This window comes from Mirounga leonina, unplaced genomic scaffold (assembly GCF_011800145.1).
Source record: "Mirounga leonina isolate KUSES-001 unplaced genomic scaffold, KU_Mleo_1.0 Mir_128, whole genome shotgun sequence".
Taxonomy (NCBI): Eukaryota; Metazoa; Chordata; class Mammalia; order Carnivora; family Phocidae; genus Mirounga; species Mirounga leonina.
Window position 1 is genome coordinate 1,136,477 of NW_023270320.1, and position 18,730 is coordinate 1,155,206.

At 44.5% G+C, this 18,730-nt stretch overlaps 1 protein-coding gene across 3 annotated transcripts in view; it reads right to left on the reverse strand.

The window, feature by feature from the left end:
- Positions 1 to 18,730, reverse strand: part of CSGALNACT1 (chondroitin sulfate N-acetylgalactosaminyltransferase 1) — a 342,670-nt gene that overhangs the window by 46,192 nt on the left and 277,748 nt on the right. For all 3 annotated transcript variants that reach the window (XM_035003899.1, XM_035003897.1, XM_035003898.1), the window contains exon 4: positions 6,465 to 6,681. In XM_035003899.1, coding sequence (XP_034859790.1) covers positions 6,465 to 6,681 — 217 coding nt within the window. The remainder of the gene's footprint in view (positions 1 to 6,464; positions 6,682 to 18,730) is intronic.

Consider the following 18,730-nt stretch of genomic DNA (forward strand, 5'->3'; position numbering starts at 1 on the left):
TTCTCAGACCCAGTCCTCCCTAGGGGCCATTCTCTCTGGGGGAATTTTGGGTTCTACATCTATTTCTTCTATCCAAGAAGGCATCTTTGTTATAATTCTTAGTCATTTGGCTCTTTTCTAGGTGAATAGTTAGCAAACTGATGCTGAAGTGAAAAACAAAACAAAACCCTAAATCTATCGGTAATAACCAGTGTCAGAGCTACAAGGGGAGCCATCTGGACCAGTACTTTGATTTTACAGAAGATACTAAAGCCAGATACATAAAGCAACTTGTAAAAGATTCCTCATTCAAATGGTGTCAGAACAAAGGGTGTCTACATTTTAAAAGACATGCACTGGAAAGATAATGTTTTAAATACATTAATCTCACACTGATCATTACAAACCCTATACCAAAAATAGTGGCAAATGGCAAGTCTTACTACTAATAAATGACCAATGAACAGGATGTAAATCTTCACATGGAAGACAAGAAGACAGTGGGAGAAACAGAAGATTTGATTTTCCCCTCATGTGGCTCCTGGCTCCTGGCTCCATCTACTCCCTCCAGAAGAGCTGGGGAGGCAGTCCAGGCAGGGAGAAGGTGGCCGAGGGGAACAGCTGGTCTGGGGAGAGATGGGGCCCAAATCCCAATTCAGGATCTCCATGAAGGAAGAGCCACAGTGGAATACATGGTCTCTCCACCTCACATGGAAAGTAGAGGAGGACGTTAGGACTCTCTTCATTACACTTTGTAAACTAACCCCTGCAAAAAAGGTGGAGTGGGCAGAAGCAAAGGAAAAAAAGATGATCATAGTCAAGATCCTTCTTAAGAGCAGAAAAAGAAGGGATGGGAAATGCTGATAGTCAGATGAAACATCTTATATATACCCTCCACAACACACACACACACAGCACCAATCATTAAACAGAAGGCCCAAACCTTATCTTCTTTCCTCTTTTTGATTTGGTGTGTGTGTGGGGGGGGGGGGTTGGGATAGCTGCTGAAGACAACAGGTGGAGATGAGAAGGAAACTCATGGGGCTGATGTTCCAGGCCTCAGCCCTTCCCTGAGGGCCCATTCTCAGAGCCAAATCATCCTCCCCTGAGGACAAAGACCCACCCACCACTAGGCAGAGTGAGCCCAGCACAGCTCATATCCAATCCATTCCAGGGCACAGAAGAGCCACGGGAATAGGGAACCTCCAACAAAGGCCGCACAAAGCCTCCATTGAGTTTTCTCTGTTCTTGGAGACTACAAATAAAGTGAATAGAACAATAAATACCCTGCCCTCAGAATATAGCCAGGAGTGGGACACAAATAGTTCTCCATCAAGACGGGGAGGTAGCAAAGGAGAACCCACCCCTACAAAGTCAGAGCAAACAGTCTGTGTGGCCCTCTGTATGCCAGGCAGAAGGAAGATGAAGGGCCACCTCACAGCAACTATGTTTCAAGAAGAGTATCAAAATTAAAGGAAGAAAAAAAAGAGAGAAACAAGAAAGCCAACAGCATTCGAAAAGTAAATGAAAAACCTAGTCTGAAAGAAAATACAATTCAAACAGAAGAAAATATCTTACACATTTCACTTTCTTAAAAAAAATGTGAATTCAATAAAGAAAGTTCAAAGAAGAAATGATAAAAACAACAGATTAAAAGGCACATTCTGTGCTGAGAAAATAAGGTGGCCGCCCAAACACACAAAAGTAATAAATTAAGCATAGCTAGGGACAGAATAGATGCATCTGAAAATCAAATTGCTCATCTCGAGGAAAGCCTTATGTGAAAGCAGCTAAAAGACTAGCATTAAGAAATAGAAGCTAATACAAAATTAAAACACCGCAAAATTTTCCTGACATGAAAGAATCCACAAAACAAAAAAGAAAACTTGATTAAGTACAGGAAAATCTGAGCGAGAACAAGACACTGCGATGAGACGTATCCTGATGAAGCTATTATGATTCAAGATTCAAGAAGGAATTCTTCAGGCACTCAGGCAAAAGTAAGTCATTCTCAGGAGAAGCGAAATAAAGTTGTCCTAACATTTGTCCGTGGGATCATCAGATGCCAGAAGAATGTCTACCAACTTCCGAAGAAAGAAACTGTGTCCTAAGAATTTTAAGCCCAACCAAGTTATCCTTAAATTAAAATGACCATAAGTAGACATTCCACTCTTAGCACATAGGACACTTCTTGAAAAAAAATCTCACCCATGAAATCTAGCCAACCAAGACCTCAGGACTGAAGCCACTGTTGTCAGAGGGCTGCTGATGGGTCCACGAAATCCACTTACACACAGGCTCTGTGGCTACAAAACAGAACACAAAGGCTGCAACCCCTGATAAGGTAAAAATAATAGACGGCCAGGGCACTGGAAGAGGGGATGTAGGAGAGGGAGGAAGTATGACTGTGCTGATTTCCTCCTCTTCAGGTGATTTTTCAGTCATTCCAGTTTAAATTGAGAATATGCAGCAAAAAATACATAATGATTCCAATCTTTTCTGTTGTGCAAAATCTTTTTTTTTTTCTTTTTTAAATTTTAGAGGGATCTCAGCAGCGCCTGGGTGGCTCAGTTGGTTAAGCGTCCAACTCTTGGCTTAGGCTCAGTTCATGATCTCAGGGTCGTGAGCTCAATACCCGCATGGGGCTCCATGAAGAGCGTGGAGCCAGCTTAAGATTCTCTCTCTCACTCTTCCTCTGCCCTTTCCCCCACTCTCTCTCTCTCTCTCTAAAAAAAAAAGATAATTTTAGAGGGATCTCTTCAGAGCTAATAATATCTCTTACAGCGGAGAAACATTTTATTAAAGATCAGCAATTTCTTCAGATTATACTTCAGATTTTGAATTTGTACTTTGGATTCGCTTCTATAAATTGAGTCAGGCAAAAAGTAATTAATTAATTAAAAACAGAATATATAGTATATCTCACGCTGTATTAAATTATTTCTAGCTAGCAAGTTATTCTTCTATCTGCATATATTCAAAGAAAAGTACCTACAATAGAGTTAATTAATGTTAAAAATGGTTAATTTGGGAGGAGTGGATTTTTAAATAATTCATTCCTTGTGTTCTATATTATTTAAATATCTTATAATAGCTATATATCATTTTACAAACTAAAAATCCATGTTTAAATTATAACAGCCAAAAAAAATCTTTCGTTGAATTTTTTAAAAAAACACAAAACATATGGTAACTACATAAAAATTTACAAAACCGAATTCAAAAGAAGAAAACAAAAGTCACTCATAATGCCATCTTCAGTTCCAGCCAGAGTTAATATCTGCTAATGTTATGACAAAAAGGATTTCATGAAGATAAGGTCAAATATTTAATAAATAGCTCCTTATATTTTTTCCCCAATACTTTAATGTTTGTATTAGTTCTATTTAAATATTTAACTGACCAGCGTTTACTCTAGAGTTTTGGTATGCAGTAAGAATTAAATATTTTCTGCTATGTTTGATTAGTTGTCTTAAAGCCATACACTAAACAATCCATTCTCTGCTGGCTGATTTGAAATGCCACCTATACTAAGTTCTGACACAGAATTAAATACTCTCAGGTTTGAGCACCCTTTCTTATCTCATTGTTTTCAGAGACCCAACACACTCAGAAACCCCTAGAGTACAGAGCAAACTCCCCACTCGGCTTCCTCTGGGCTGGGAAGCCTTTCTTGCCGCCCACTGCCCCTTGTCTCTGTTTCTGCTGCAGCTCCGAGCTCCGTTCGCGTGGCTTCTAGGCCACGGGAATGTAGGCACCACCTCTGGAACTCACCTCCTTACCCCGACGTCTGGTCGCGTGTCTGGCACACACAGGCCTTCCAAATATCCTACCCAAGTCGTAAGCCTTCCCACCCACCTCCTCTCCTGCCTCTGTGCCACAGCGGGCATTTTATTTGTTTTTAAAACATGAACTAGAATTACATTTCATTTCACTATCTCAATTTTGGAGACTGGCAAGCTGGTCATTTTACCTGTTTCAACAATATTTCCCTTCTAGTTCTAGTCCTATCGTTAAGTATTTGCAATCCTCACGACACTACGGCAAGAGCCGGTCCTGTAAAACCAAGAGAAGCCTGCTGCTCCGGGCCCGGGACCTACACAGAGAACCAAGCGGACGCTGCTTTAGCGTGACCACTACGCCGCCGCGCCCAGCACGCCCCGCGGCGGGTCCTCACGCCGGCCTGACGCCAATCTCAGGGCCCTTCATCCGGTGAACTCTAGGCAGCTTCCGGCCACAGAAATTTACCGGAAACGAGTCCTAGAACGGAAGCAATGATTTGACTTAATGCCTAGTGCCAACCACAGGTTTAGTCCTCGGGAAATTATGCTGAATCAACCAGCAGCCCTCTGACATCCCAAAGAGAAGGCAGGGGACACAGAAACACCAAAGGAAGGCTGCCAGAAGCCAAAGCTCCATAGACACTTAACTACCGGAGCCAGGGGACACGGCCAACGCTCAGAGGATGGTGCCCACAGGGTCTCTACAGATTGGGAGCAGATGACAAGATCAGCCCACCCTCCTCTGCATGGTGTCACAACTGAAGGCACAACTGCTGAACCTGGAAAAGAAAGACAATGGGCATTGTGACAGCTGTCTTTAAAGATGTGAAAGGCTCTCATGTCTAAGAGGAAATGGATTTCTTCAGTCATTTCCTCAGAGGCTAGAACTAGACCCACCGGGTTGAAATCACAGGGAGGCAGACTGCAGGTCCAAATAATAGCAAGCTTCCTATCTGGAGCTGCTCAACAACAGAGCAGCCTGCCTAGTGAAGGAGGCAGTTTGTTACCTGGCACGCATGCTCATGTACACACACACACACACACGTTGCAGAGAACGGATGTCAGGGATGCTCTGGAGGGATTCTGAACTAAGGGAGGATTAGACCAGGTGACCTCCAAAGGCCTCTTTTAAGACTATTGGATTCTGACCCTAAAATTTATTTAGATAAAGGTTAGCCTTCAAATGTAAAACTTTTAAAAAGATTGCATTCATTATCTAGAATTTTGAGAAGTATCAACCACACCCTTATACTGAGCATTACTGTGATATAATATGAATTTATAATGTGAACTTAGTGATAAAAGATTAGAAGTAAGTTTGAGGGGCACTTGGGTGGCTCACTCGGTTAAGCGTCAGACTCTTTTTTTTTTTTTTAAAGATTTTATTTATTTATTTGACAGAGAGAGACACAGCGAGAGAGGGAACACAAGCAGGAGGAGTGGGAGAGGGAGAAGCAGGCTTCCCGCGGAGCAGGAAGCCCCATGCGGGGCTCGATCCCAGGACCCTGGGATCATGACCTGAGCCGAAGGCAGACGCTTAACAACTGAGCCACCCAGGTGCCCCTAAGCGTCAGACTCTTGAATAGATCTCAGGGTTGTGAGACGGAGCCCCACATTGGGCTCCATGGAGCCTGCTTAAGATTCTCTCTCCCTCTCCCTCTGCCCCTCCCCCGACTCACTCTCTCTAAAAAAAATAAATAAAAATAAAAATAAGTTTGAGGGGAGCCTAGGTGGCTCAGTCAGTTAAGCGTCCACCTTCAGCTCAGGTCATGATCCCAGGGTCCTGGGATCGAGCCCCGCATTGGACTCCTTGCTCAGCGGGGAGTCTGCTTCTCTCTCTGCTGTTGCCCCTTCCCCACACTTGTGCTCACTCCCTCTCTCAAATAAACAAATAAATAAAATCTTTTAAAAATTTAAAAAATAAAAATAAATTTGATCTTCCAAGATTTATAATTAGACACATATAACTTTTATCTTTACAGTAAGCTGGCTACGTAAGTGAGCTAATTTAGGTGAACCAATATATGAATGTTAACCATGATAGCTTACAAGAGCCAACATTGCACAGTAAAGAGCTTCAAGACACATATGTAAAGACTACATTACTGCATCTGAAAATGAAACCCTACTTAGTCTTCTTGAATAGCTATAAAAGCGAGTGCTTGGAAACTTCTTGGTATAATTCTAAATTTAGTCTCTGAGGAGATGTAGGTTAGAATAAAAAATGGATTCTGATTCAATCCATCCCAGCCACTTCAGGAGCAGGACAGCCAACGAAGGCCTCCCGCAGCTGAGGGTGCACATCCTCCAGCCAAGTCCATGGGCCATGGTGGCCCTGGCCTTCGAGAGTCTGAGAGAAGCCTAACACCGTTGATGAGACAGCGTGGCCTGTGCTGTCCCCAAACCTGAGCCTAAACTCAAGCTAGACCTGGACACAGCAGGCATGAGGCCATCTCTGCAGGTCCTGATGAAAAGCCACCCCTCAGAATTTCCCCTTCTGAAGGTAAATCTGCTTGTCTGACAGTTTTCTAATTGCTTTAGGGAAAGGCAAATGCAAATGATAAACTTTACATGAAGAGAACAGTTGAACAAGAAGAGAAAGGGGCCTTTGTACTTGGCTGGAGAAAGGAGGGAGATGACGGGAAATGATATCAGCATTTTAACACATGCCACACAGAGGAAGGTAAACATGTACAAACAAACCTGAAATTCTGCATGAACTGCCGGAACTTGTCCACCCGCTTCGCCAGTGGCACGATGATGTTGATGAGCGTGTTGGCCATGTTGAGCTTTTCTTGTTTTACTTTCATGATCGGGCCAAACGGTCGAAACAAGACGAGTCGTCTGAATTCGTGCTTCTGCTCCCCTTTGAACGTGAGCTCATACAGAGTGCCTTTATCCTTTTCTGTGCGGTAGATCCCTGTCAACGGAGACACAAAGAGAGTGTTAAAAATTGACCCTGGCTGCTGAGTATATTTTTTTATAGCTGAGATCTAGCACAAAATACCTTTTAAAACATTAAATTAAGATTAAATCTCTACATGTAATAAGTATTAGAATACCCAAAATGCTCCCATATTTAAAATCCCCAAAGAAATCAAAATACCATCAATTTAAAAATCATAGTTTTGAAGACTTCCTATAAACACAGAAAGAAATTTGTAATGTTGGATACAAAACTGTATTTGTACTATACAGAGGTATTCAAAAAAGGACAGTAAGGAAACATGCCAAAATAAGATCGGCTGTGATGTGGAGTGGGGTTGTGGGTTTTTTTTTTTTTTCTTTTCTGCTATTATCCACTCTTTCTGCAATATGATTAGATAAATACTATAGTTATTCTATTTATTTAATTGTAAAAGAATGTTAAAATTATCTCTTAGAAATTACACCATTTCCGATGGACTGACCATAGCGATCTATTCGGAGCACTTCAGAGTGGCCCTCTGGAAGCTTCTGGAAGCGTTAAAGTGCACAACACATAAAATACCCAGCACAGTGGCAGGCACACATCTTATTTAATTCTATATCATCCCTCCTACCTCTGAGAAGTAGCACAGCTCAGTGCTCCCGAGCCAGACTACCTGGGATATCTATTTAAGGCCCCCCCAAACTGTGCTCTACCCCACGTCACTGGTACTGAAATGCCACAGTCGCCACCCGTCAACTCTCAAGATGAGCCTGACCCGACAGAATTTTTCTATCAAGCAAACGATTCCCAATGCTTAGGTTCCACTGCCTTCCCGACATCACTGGTATTGTGGGTGTTTTTTTCTACAGTCAGAAAAAAACTCCTGTAAGAATCCAACAAATTGCCAGACAAGCTCCTTCATCTTTTACCTCTGACTTGCCATGTTTTCTGTTGCAGCTCTCATCCCTCCTCCCAATCCCCACCTTAGCTGGCATGCACCTCCCAGTCTTGGAGTAGCTTCAAAAGTACGTCTCCAGGGAAGTGCCTGCCCACGGGAGTTACAGTTCTCAGGCCTCTAACACAGCCCTCCTTTTCTTCCTCACTCCCTCTGCTTTTGTGGGCAGTACAGGTCTTCTTCACAAACACGGCCGGGTTCTCTGCTCCACTCTCTGCCGTACAGGGGCTTTTCACGCTCACAGCCTGCTTTACTGCCTCTTTGATCCTTTTCAAAGATTGGATCTCCTTCAGGAGCCCCAGAGAGGAGTCTGGTCCTGCAGATTTTCAGGTAGTCTCATTTCTCACAGCTGTCCCAAGGGCCTGCCTTGAGAATCAAGCTGCGCAATCCGTTGGCAGCCAGCACAGGTGATTGAAGGACCTGGGCACACAGTGACAAGGCCTGAGTGCCCTTCTGAAGCCTCCATAGATTCGTTGGGTAACAGGGTATACTGCTCAACGGCCCTCAGAGCCACGGAAGCGAGAGAGGTTTTGCTGAGCTCACGTTGGAACAGAATTTAGAGTCCCTGCAGAGGCCATTCATGGAAGAAAGAAGAAGGTTCATGTCTGAGGAAGCTCAAAGGACTTCTTTGAAAATGTGAAGTAGTTCCCTTCAAAGTCTGTTCATTCTTTCGGGCAATCAGTACTCGCTGAGGAAACAAGCCCTCCGCCACCTCTAGCGCTCTCCGCAGCAGCTGGGGAAACCACTAACTTCCAGGGTTAAAATAAGACTGGGCGAGTGAGAAAGGGGTTGCTTTCGGTAACAGAGGCCGCACAGCTGGGAGGGGCCTGCCAGGGGTCGGTGGCTGCGCCTCGTCAAGCTCCTGGTATCTGCTGTCAGCAAGCACACCTTCTCCACACAGCAGTCCACGTGGGAAAGGCTGCTGACAGCTTAATGTGCAGATAAAAATGTACGTGGGTTGAAGAGGGTTTTTTAACGGAGTCATTTTCTTTCTCGGCACCAGGATAAGAATCATTAACTTTTAAAAATCTGAATCCACAGATTTGAAAATACAGGTAGGGAGATACACGAACCCATGTGAAGAGATGGGCATCTACTTAGAGAGAAGCCCGGGAATGTGAGAATTCTCACGACAGTGATCCTCATAGGCACGTCAGTGGAGCTGCCTCCCGACAGGCAGCAGCTGTGGCCGTGGCCCCCAGGCGTGGCACCGCTTCCTGTGGACGCCAGCGCACCCAGGCCGAGCGTGCACACCACAGTTTCAGCTGCTTTCTCACTGTCTTCCACATCCCATGCCTCAAAACAGTTATTGCATCAACTTTTTAGCATATTTCCCCATACTCAAACTAATTAAATTAATTATGTCTTACAAATCTGATTTAGATCTCTTAAGTCCATTTCAAATAAGTTATTTAAAACTCTCTTGCAACCTGTGTCCACTAAAACCCACACCCAGCCATCCACCCACCACACCCGCAGGCACGCCCTCCCACACCTGCACACTGGCACTCTCGGTCTGCTTGGAACACAAAGGACGACACCTCAGTGGATCCCCATGCCTCCTGGAAATCTTCAGTGGTGGAAACACAAAGAGCCTGGGAGAAAGGGGGCAGGCAGAAGGATTCTGAGACAGAAATGGCCTTTCAGCCAATGAGCTGGCATGCATACCAGCAAATGCAAAGCAAACCGGCTTTGTGTAGGATAGCATCATTTTTAGGCATTATGTAAATTAAAGATCAAAATAAAAACTTTGGACCTAGCTTAGATTTTGGGTTAGATACCCTAACTGCCCTCTTTCCATTGACACTAAGTTTACTTTGAGTTTGGTGTTTCTGCTTCCTGAGCAAATATCCTAGTGCTCATCTTATGCTACTCAAGGGGGCCAGGCTGTATGTAGAATGACCCACTAGGTGGGGACACCCCCAGGCATCCAAGATATAGCTCCATGGTCTACTGCAAATGTCTGTTCCTTCAGCAGGCAAGGAACTAACCAGACATAAGCCCCCTCTCTACATCCTGTCATCAACGTAGGACCTGACTACGTTGTCATGACAGATGCCGGATGTCAAGGAGGTACCACTCCTTACCCTCATGCTCTTACTTACCCTCCCTCAATATGAGTGTCCACAGGTTGTGGTCAATGCTGCCTGCTGATCCCAGAAGTGTCTCCGCTGTCATCCCTGTCTTTCCTACCTTCCCACACAGAGCTTAGTTCAGGTCTCTCAGCAGGATAACTACAATTCTCTGCCAACCCACGTCCCACTTCCAGGGCCCAATCCATCCTGCAAAGGCTATCCTTTGGCCCTTCACCTTCCTACAGCACCATTCTAATCCTGCTCTTCCCTCACCAGCTTCTTACAGTCTAGAGAATAAAGTACTAATACCATGGCCAGGCCTTCAAGACCCTCCATACTATGGCCTCAATCTACTGTCCTAATTGTAGGTCTTGCCACTGCCTCATGAGAAAGATGGGCTCCAGCCAAACTAGTTCATAACGCGCATATACAACTACTCTTCCTCCTTGGAGAAACTGGAACTCTCCTGCAATGCTGGTGGGAATGTAAAATGGTACGGCCACTATGGAAAACAGTTTGGCAGTTCTTCAAAAAGTTAAACATAGAGTTATCACATGATCCACCCACTTCTGGGTGTGTACCCAAAAGAAATGAAAACAGAGTCTCGAACAGATACTTGTACGTACATGTTCATACCCGCAGTGTTTACAATACCAAGAGATGGCAACAACCCAAACCTCCATGAAAAGATGAATGGATGAGACATGGTAGATGCATAAATGGACTACTACTGAGCCTTAGAAAGGAAGGAAATTCTGACACATGCCACAACAGGAATGAAACTTAAAGACATGTGCCACATGAAATAAGCCAGACACAAAAGGACAAATACTGTATGGTTGCACTTATATGAGGTGTCTGGACTAGTCGAATTCCTAGAGACAGAAAGTGGACTGCTGATCCCAGATGTGGTTACCTGGGGTTGGGGAAGCAGGGAATGGGGAGTTAGTATTTAATGGGCACAGAGTTTCGGTCCGACATGATGAAAAAGTTCTAGAAATGGGTAGTGTGATGGTTACACAACAGTGCGAATATGCTTAATGTCACTCAATTGTACACTTAAAAAATAGAATGGTAAATTTTATGTTATGTATATTTTACCACAATAACTGTTCTCCTCTGAAGAGGCCTTGAGCTTTCTCAAGACACACTTCCCCACCAGTCTACCGTCTGTCCTTTTTAAAGCTGACCTCATCCTCTGGGAAGATCCCCATGACATTCTCAACCTAAAGTGGCCACTCAATCCTCGGACACTCTGGTCTGCCGAGATTTTAAACTTTGCTTTGCTGAACTATTCTTTCAGCCTCTACGGACTTTGGAGATCATCTAGTACAGCCTTGTCATTTACAGGTGAACACACTAAGTCACAGGGCAGTTGCAATCTGCCCGTGTTCACCAGACTCTTTAATGACTGACTGGAACATACCCTGTGCAAGGGTTTACTCCCTAGAGGTCACTTTCATACACAACAGGAACAGCTCAGAGCAGGGCAAAGATGCAGAAGCATGAAAAACAGAAGTCAGAATAAACAATAGAAAGTCTGTTGTGAAAACCAGTTGGGCTCATTTACCCACAGATAAGCTTCACATCCACCCTTAGAACTTTTCTTTTATGCTAACGCACAATTGCAACAGTTACTAAATAACAGTCCCCTAAATTCATAGTCTACAATGCATTCAAAGTAGTAAATTTTTTCATGAAAAAAATATTTCTAACCACAAAAGGAAGAGTATATGAGAAAAGAGAAATCTAGAACAGGCAGAGATGCTGGAAGAGGTACATAGGACAGCAGGGGGAGAGACAGAACATGATTGACTTTTTTTAAATGTCTGAGACACTGAATATAAAAACACTCCCATGTAAATCGTCTCTGAAGATGTCACTGTAAGAGCATAGCCTCCTTACTCTGCTCAAGAAGAGAAACACCTGAGAAACATTTTACTCCCAATAGTAATTTTTAACTATTTTGGTGCTTTAGTGGTTTTCGGTTAGAAAATCCTGTTCAGAAGGAATATCTCATTCCCAGACCCTGTGAGATAAATGAGACATTATTACAGTGCCATCTGTTGTCAGCTCTGTTTTCTCAGGGAAAATGGTAGACTTTTGACATTTGGGAAAGAGGAGGTCCTGAGACTGCCACGAATCTTCAAATGCTCAGGTACTACACGTAAGCAATTCTCCCCATAAAAAAACAATAAAAAGTAACCACTTTCAGGCTTTTCCTCAACTGCCAGGGTAGGGAACTGTCTGTACACACCTTGCTTTCCACTCATCACGGTGCGTCAGCCCATAGCAGCTTCTGGACATGTCCTGACGCAAGGTTATCACTGTTTTCAACCTTCACCAAACGTGTTTCTTTTGTTTGATAAGAAATGGTTGCACTGACTGGTGTCCTTGCCGAAGCAATTCAGGAATTGCCTTTTCCTACTTCTATTTATTGCATTTTGTATCTGTTCTTGTTACGAAGCCGTGCAGACAACTTCATCACCTTAATCTACCAGAAATTTCTAAGAACCTCACCATACTTAGAGCTCGTCCTTACTTCATCACTACTACTAACAGCTGACTTGCTTTTCAGAGGCATTTTCTCCCCCACAAAACTACAACCCACCTATCACTTCATGAAGGCTATCAGGTACTTCACAATAAACAGGAAGTGAGGGCATGTTGTGATTCCAGCACAGCAGTGGGCGGGGATCCTCACCAGGGACCCGCCAGCCTGACACGTTTCATATTCATGTGACATGGTTACTCTCATCCTCACTGATTTTTCTTATTATTTACTGTGGATTGTGTTTTATATTAGAAATACAAAAATGAACATAAAATCACTGTGCTCTCAGAGAGAAAGGTAGATAGGTAAGCAACACAGGCATAAATGCATGATAAGCCCCTAAGAGAGTCTGCCTAAGCTGGAAGGGAACAGAAAGGAGGGAGTCTTCTACCTAGTGCAGGTATGAACAGTTTGATAGGAGATATTTCACCAGAACTGAAGACTGAGTGGGTGTTTGCCAAGACTGCAAAATCAGAGAGGGCATTCTGGGGAAAGACAGCAACATAAGCTAAGATACTGACAAAACGAAAACTTGAGGCACTTCAGGGAAGCTGGGGTGCAAAAGCTACGTATGGGACAGAGACGGGGGACAAAGCTGGAGAGTCAGGTGGGGCACACCATGCTGGCCCGGAGCTCAGGGGAGTACGGTGGGTCGTTCACAGAGGAGCCGGGAGACCCCTTACAGCAGCGGGAGTGTGGAGGGACCACAGGCATTGAGCTCAGATTGCCATGAGGAGGGAACCAAAATGCTTCAGCAAGAAAGGACAAAGGCCTAAACAGTGCTAGTGCCAGTGGGAGGATGAGAAGCAGAAAGAACTCAAGAAATGGGACAAACGTAGTGTGTGGGGGAGAGGGAGAAACGTGGTGTGACTCCAGTTACAGGTGAGAAAGGGGTTGTGAGTGGAGCCCCGGATGTGCTGATTTCCAGCACTGTAGGAGGAGGATGGAAGCTCAGCAGACAGGCCTCCCGTTGACACACAGAGGTAGGTGTCCCCAGCATGCAGGGGGTCGGAGCAGCCAGGAAGTCTGTAAGGACAGAAGAGGGAGCCCAGGATGCAGAAGGCAGGAGCCCGCCAGTGAGCGAGGGACAGCAGCCGTGCCAGCTGTTACATCAGGGTTAAGTGCAAGGATGAAACTGGCCCCCTGGAGGGCAAGCAGGAGATCACTGGTGACCTGACCAATGAGGGTCTCAGAGAAGTGTCAGGGCTGCAGGCCAGACGTGAAGGGTGATGAGAGCTGAAGCGGCAGCACCAAGTTGAGGGAGTTGAGTATTTTCCTTTCATCTCTTTGAAGTTGTCAAGTGACGGCTGCTGCCTCAGGACCATTGCCTTTTCTCTCCTGTCTGCCTGGGATGCTTTCCCCCCAGGGGCCAGGCATGGCTGGATCCTTCTCGCCGTGAGTCTCAGCCCAAAGCCACCTCCTCAAAGAGGCCTCCTGTGGTCTTGCTCCCCAACCCCCGGCCCCATCACTCTGCCACCGCTTTCCCATTACCCGTTTGAGTGTTTGCACCGCACACTATGTGAAGGTGTCTACTGACCCGCCTATTCCGTACTGTTCCCATCACTAGAAGGTAAGCTCCATGGAAACCACAACTGTTTCTGCAACCCTAATGCATACCCCTCACACAGAGTAGGGCAGGAGGGTGGGAAGGAAGGTGCTTGGTTAGAAGGGGATGAATGCAACAGAGTAGCAGCCAGAGGAACTTAGAGTTGACAGTGTTTCTTAAAAAAAAAAAAAACAGGGGGGCACCTGGGTGGCTCAGTTGGTTAAGCGTCTGCCTTTGGCTCAGTCATTAACCCCGGGGTCTTGGGACCGAGCCCCGCATCGGGCTCCCTACTCAGCGGGGAGCCTGCTTCTCTCCCTCCTTTCCACTCATGCTCTCTCTCATTATCTCTGTTTCTCTCAAATAAATAAAAAAAATATTTTTTAAAAAATAGGAAAGGGGCACCTGGGTGGTGCAGTTGGTTAAGCGTCCAACTCTTGGTTTCAGCTCAGGTCATGATCTCAAGGTCATGAGATCGAGCCCCATGTCAGGCTTGGTGCTCAGTGCAGAGTCTGCTTAAGATTCTCTCCCTCCTGCTCATGGGCTCTCCCTCGCTCTCTCAAATAAATAAATAAATAAATCTTTTTAAAAAATAGGAAAAAGAAACAAGCTTTCATATGTTGAGAGGAAAGAACAAATAGAACCAGGCAATGAGGATGCATGGATGGAATGACAAAGTGAGAGGTTGGGGGGAACCATGACCCAGAAAAGACACGGTTTTGGACAGAGCAGCATCACCTATTCTCCCAAACAGGGCAGAAGTAGGAGAGCAAGGGTGCAGGTGGTGCAGGATTGGGGCAAGGAGCCAAAGGAACCCATGATAACTAATATCGTTAATTCCTCAGTGAAGTGGGAGGAAGGTCAGGCTGAGGACAAGAGGATTAAGGGTGGATACAGGCTTTGCAATGGGTGCTGGGGGCTTGGGAGGGTGGCCAGAGAATGCAGCTGGGCTGGAGATCATAAATTTGTACTGATATCAGCATGTATGGAACTTCAGGGGCTTTTCTCCTGGAGCATGAAGAACAGGCGAAGGAGGGGAAAAGACAGTGAGTGACTGATCTAGGGCCAGGCTCTGCAGGGCAAGGAAATCAGGGCACTGGGAAGCAAGTGGCTGAAGGAATACACTATGGGGTCCAGGCTAGAGAAGGAGGAGTAAAGCCTAAGGAAAGGCAGGTCAAAGGATACGGAATGGGTCAGAGTGTGAATAAACAATGGAGAGACCGAAGGCAGAAGTATAACAGAAGTCCTGGGGGAAAATGGATTTCTGATGATGTGTAAGTTTAATGAAGAAGCAGGGCTCTTACAGGAGATGACAAGGCCCACACTGCCCTGGAAACCAGCCTGTGCACTTTCGCTCCCTCCCTGCCCTTGTGTCAGCCAGACCACACAATGTGCCGCTCAAGACCCCCAACTACACAGATCTCGTTTTCGCCCTGAGCTCTTATTCTTCAAGGACTGTGGGCTTCTTATGAAGACGTGGTAGATCCATCGCTTTCCATAACTTTAAGAAACCAGTGGCAAAAAATGACAGTCTAGACACCTACCTGGGGTAAAGGGAGTTTAAGGGGCTCGACACAGCAGTGGGGCACTAAGATAGTGGGGAGTTCTGCAGGGATTCCAGAACAAACATCGGGGGCGGGGGGAGTCAAAGCGGCCACTGTCAGGGCCCATTTCCAAACGGCTGCAGAACTTCCTTTCAACACACCATGGGACAGTACATCCAGGATGCTGTGGAAAGCAGATCACTTCAGATCCAGGTAGCAACAATGAGCAGGAGTTAAAAGGTCAAAGGGCAGGGAATGTGTGACCTTGTTATTGTCTCTGGCCAACCGCTGAGCCTGTCTGTGTGAAATGACTTGAGCAACATACTGCCAAAACAGAGGACACACTGCAGGTGTCTCCTTCTCAAAGCACACTCAGAAACTTCATCTTAGGCCTAAAAAAGTCTTCCAACGAGGTAAGCCAGTTACCCATTTCCTTTTACAGACAGGTGAATTGAGGCCCTCATAGCAGTTAAATAAGGAACATGTTCAAGGTTACAAGTGGTATCCTCACAGATGATGGACATAATGACTGCATTTCAGAGCATGTCATGGTAAATCTCTTTGAAAGTAACTTTACCATTAAAAGGATGTTTATGATTCTTTCTTCTCTGCTCTTCCTTTCTTTTCAAGATTGACTTTCAAGGACAGAAAAACATCAACAAAGATCACTTCAGAAAGCTAATCTTTAACTTTCCACAGTATATCAGGAAAGTCAGGCTTAAAACTCATCTCTGAAGATTAATATATTACCAATTCATTCATGGACACCAATTTCCTCATCTTTAAGAAATGGGATTAATAATAATACTTACTTCTTCATAGGACTGTTGTAAAGATTAAATAAATTAGTACATGCCTGGTACATGGGAAGTACTCAGTGATGTCAGCAATAGCAATAACCCTAATAACTATTATTACTACTATAATTATCATGTCATCCTACTTTGCTCCATTAGCCATTTAATGCATGCCTGCTCTTGGTCAGAGAGGTCCGGGCCCTGGGGCAGGCCTTCCTCTTGCTATGCTACACTGGCATTTGATGTGTTTAGAAGCTGAATCCAGTCACTCATCATTGTGGATCCAGAGATATGAGGATTCTTGAATACTCTGGTAAAAAGCCTGGTAATACGCAAAGTAGCATATATAATATTTAAGTCAGGAAAATTTTGAGCAATATTGCAATAGGATTTTATTTTTAGCTGTTGCTTGAGAACTCCGTTTCTAATGCATAGTCTCAACTGGAATTTTCAAACCATTGATCCCATAGCCCTTTATCAGATATCATGAGCTTTTGTCTGACTATACCATCCCCTCATCACCTTACTGGTTAGCAAGACCCTGCACCCTATCACACCTACACCCCCCCCAACACTGACATAATTAGAACAGCCTCCTTCCCTCTGCCAGACACATGCAGTCTCCTGGCTTTGTTGACGGCTTCTGTGCTTGGCCAACATCTAGGCCAGAGACTCACGGCCTAACTCTGGCTTCACTGCTCACTTTGTGCCACTTTAAACACGATATTTAATGACACAGGGTTCCTACTTTTTAGTCTTAAAATTGAATCACAGTGTATGTTCAAAGCATCAACAACAACTGCTTTGTGCTTCAAGTAAAATCATTAGTTGGATCTTACATAAGCATTTATCGTATTTGACGAACTCATCTAATTAGTGGTAAAAATTCATCTTAGCTTTACAAATAGGCTGTAAGAGCAAATCACTGGCCATCTGGGGGAAAATATGTATATTTCTGTGGAACTTCTGAACTACACATAAACCACCCCAAGCTGAAGAGCAAGAAAAGAATCAGAAGACCTCGAACATAGGTCACAATTTTCTACCATAACAGATATTAATTGACTTGTATTCATCCATGCCAGTAGAAACTGGTAAGCTTTAGAAAAGACAGACTCTTCGGCCCTACACCAGACATGTTAAATTGGGTCTGAGGACTAGCTTTTGGGAACCACTGGTGTACCCCAAACCAGTACAAAAGTTAGAGAGTAAAAATGAAGAATTAGCTATTGTAATAAATAATGACGGTCCCAGTCAATGGAGTTTCTGATGGGACTAGAGCTATGACCAAAGGTTCACTAAACACGTCCTATAACAAGGATGGATCCACTATCCCTGATGCTTCTAGGATGATCACAAAAAGGAAGAGGAATCAATCCCCACACCAACATGGAGAACCAGCATGAAAAGCACACTTTTAAACCCCAATCCTTTTTTTTTTTTTTTTGGTCTTTGAACATCTACTTCATAATACAAAGTTTGGAGCTCTGGCCCAAACCTCGGCAATATTTTAAATGAAATCTGCATAATGTATCATTTCCTGCAAACATTCCAGGGCCACAAGGACAGTAAGTAAAGCTAAGATGATAGTAAATAATGGGATATGCTTCTGTGAACCCATTAATCCAGTCACTCATTCATTTAACAATCCCTCAAAAAGCACCTGCCATTACTGATAACAGACTAGAGTACACAGAGATAATAAAACATGGATCTGCCCTGGAGAGCACAAAAACAGACACGAGCAGCTGTAGCAACAGAAGTAGCACCTGTGTTTAGGGCCAAGGGTGCTACTTCTGTTGGGGAGACTCGGGGACAGCCTCCCAGAGAGGCAAGTATCTGAGCGGTGTGGAGGAGGAGGACTGTGTAGGGGACAGACTCAGCACGGGCTGCTCGAGGACTCTGCGGGCAGCCTGACCAGCATATACAATAGTGTACAGCAGGACTGGGGAAGGATATGGTACATTCAGAAAAGCCCTCAAGTTCAGTAAGGCTGAGAGAGGGGCCCAGTGAAGAACACGGCAAGACAGGAAGCTCAAGGATTAGGCAGGTTCCAAATCGCGATGGCCTTGTGAGTTATGCTCAGGAGGACTTCCTGTTCGCCACCAACATAGATTTGTGGGTTTTGTGTGGCTATTTGTTTGTGGAATTTCTTATACTTTTTGGACAACCGCTATAACAAAAATATAACAATCCGAATCTTAAACGGTAAAAAAGTATATTCTAACTGGTATAATGTTTTGAAGAAACCCCCCCTCCCTTGAGATTAGCTTCAATTGCACTTTCCTCCACATCCCTACAGACACACACTCAGACATGGACACACACCTCAACCTGGTCTTCAAGGGATGGTCACACATAATGAGAGAGTAAAATCAACACATAATGAGAGAGTTTTCCCTTTGGGGTGAAAAGCACACCAAGAAATAACTTTAATACCGACTATTGGGAACTATGAGGTATGTCAACCCAAGAGAAACATCCTTTTTAATACAATGATCTGCTCAGAACACCAAGCTACATTTTGGTCATGTGAGACCCCTATGAGGTAGCAAGTCATAAAGTGACACTTGATAACAAAGCCAGGGAA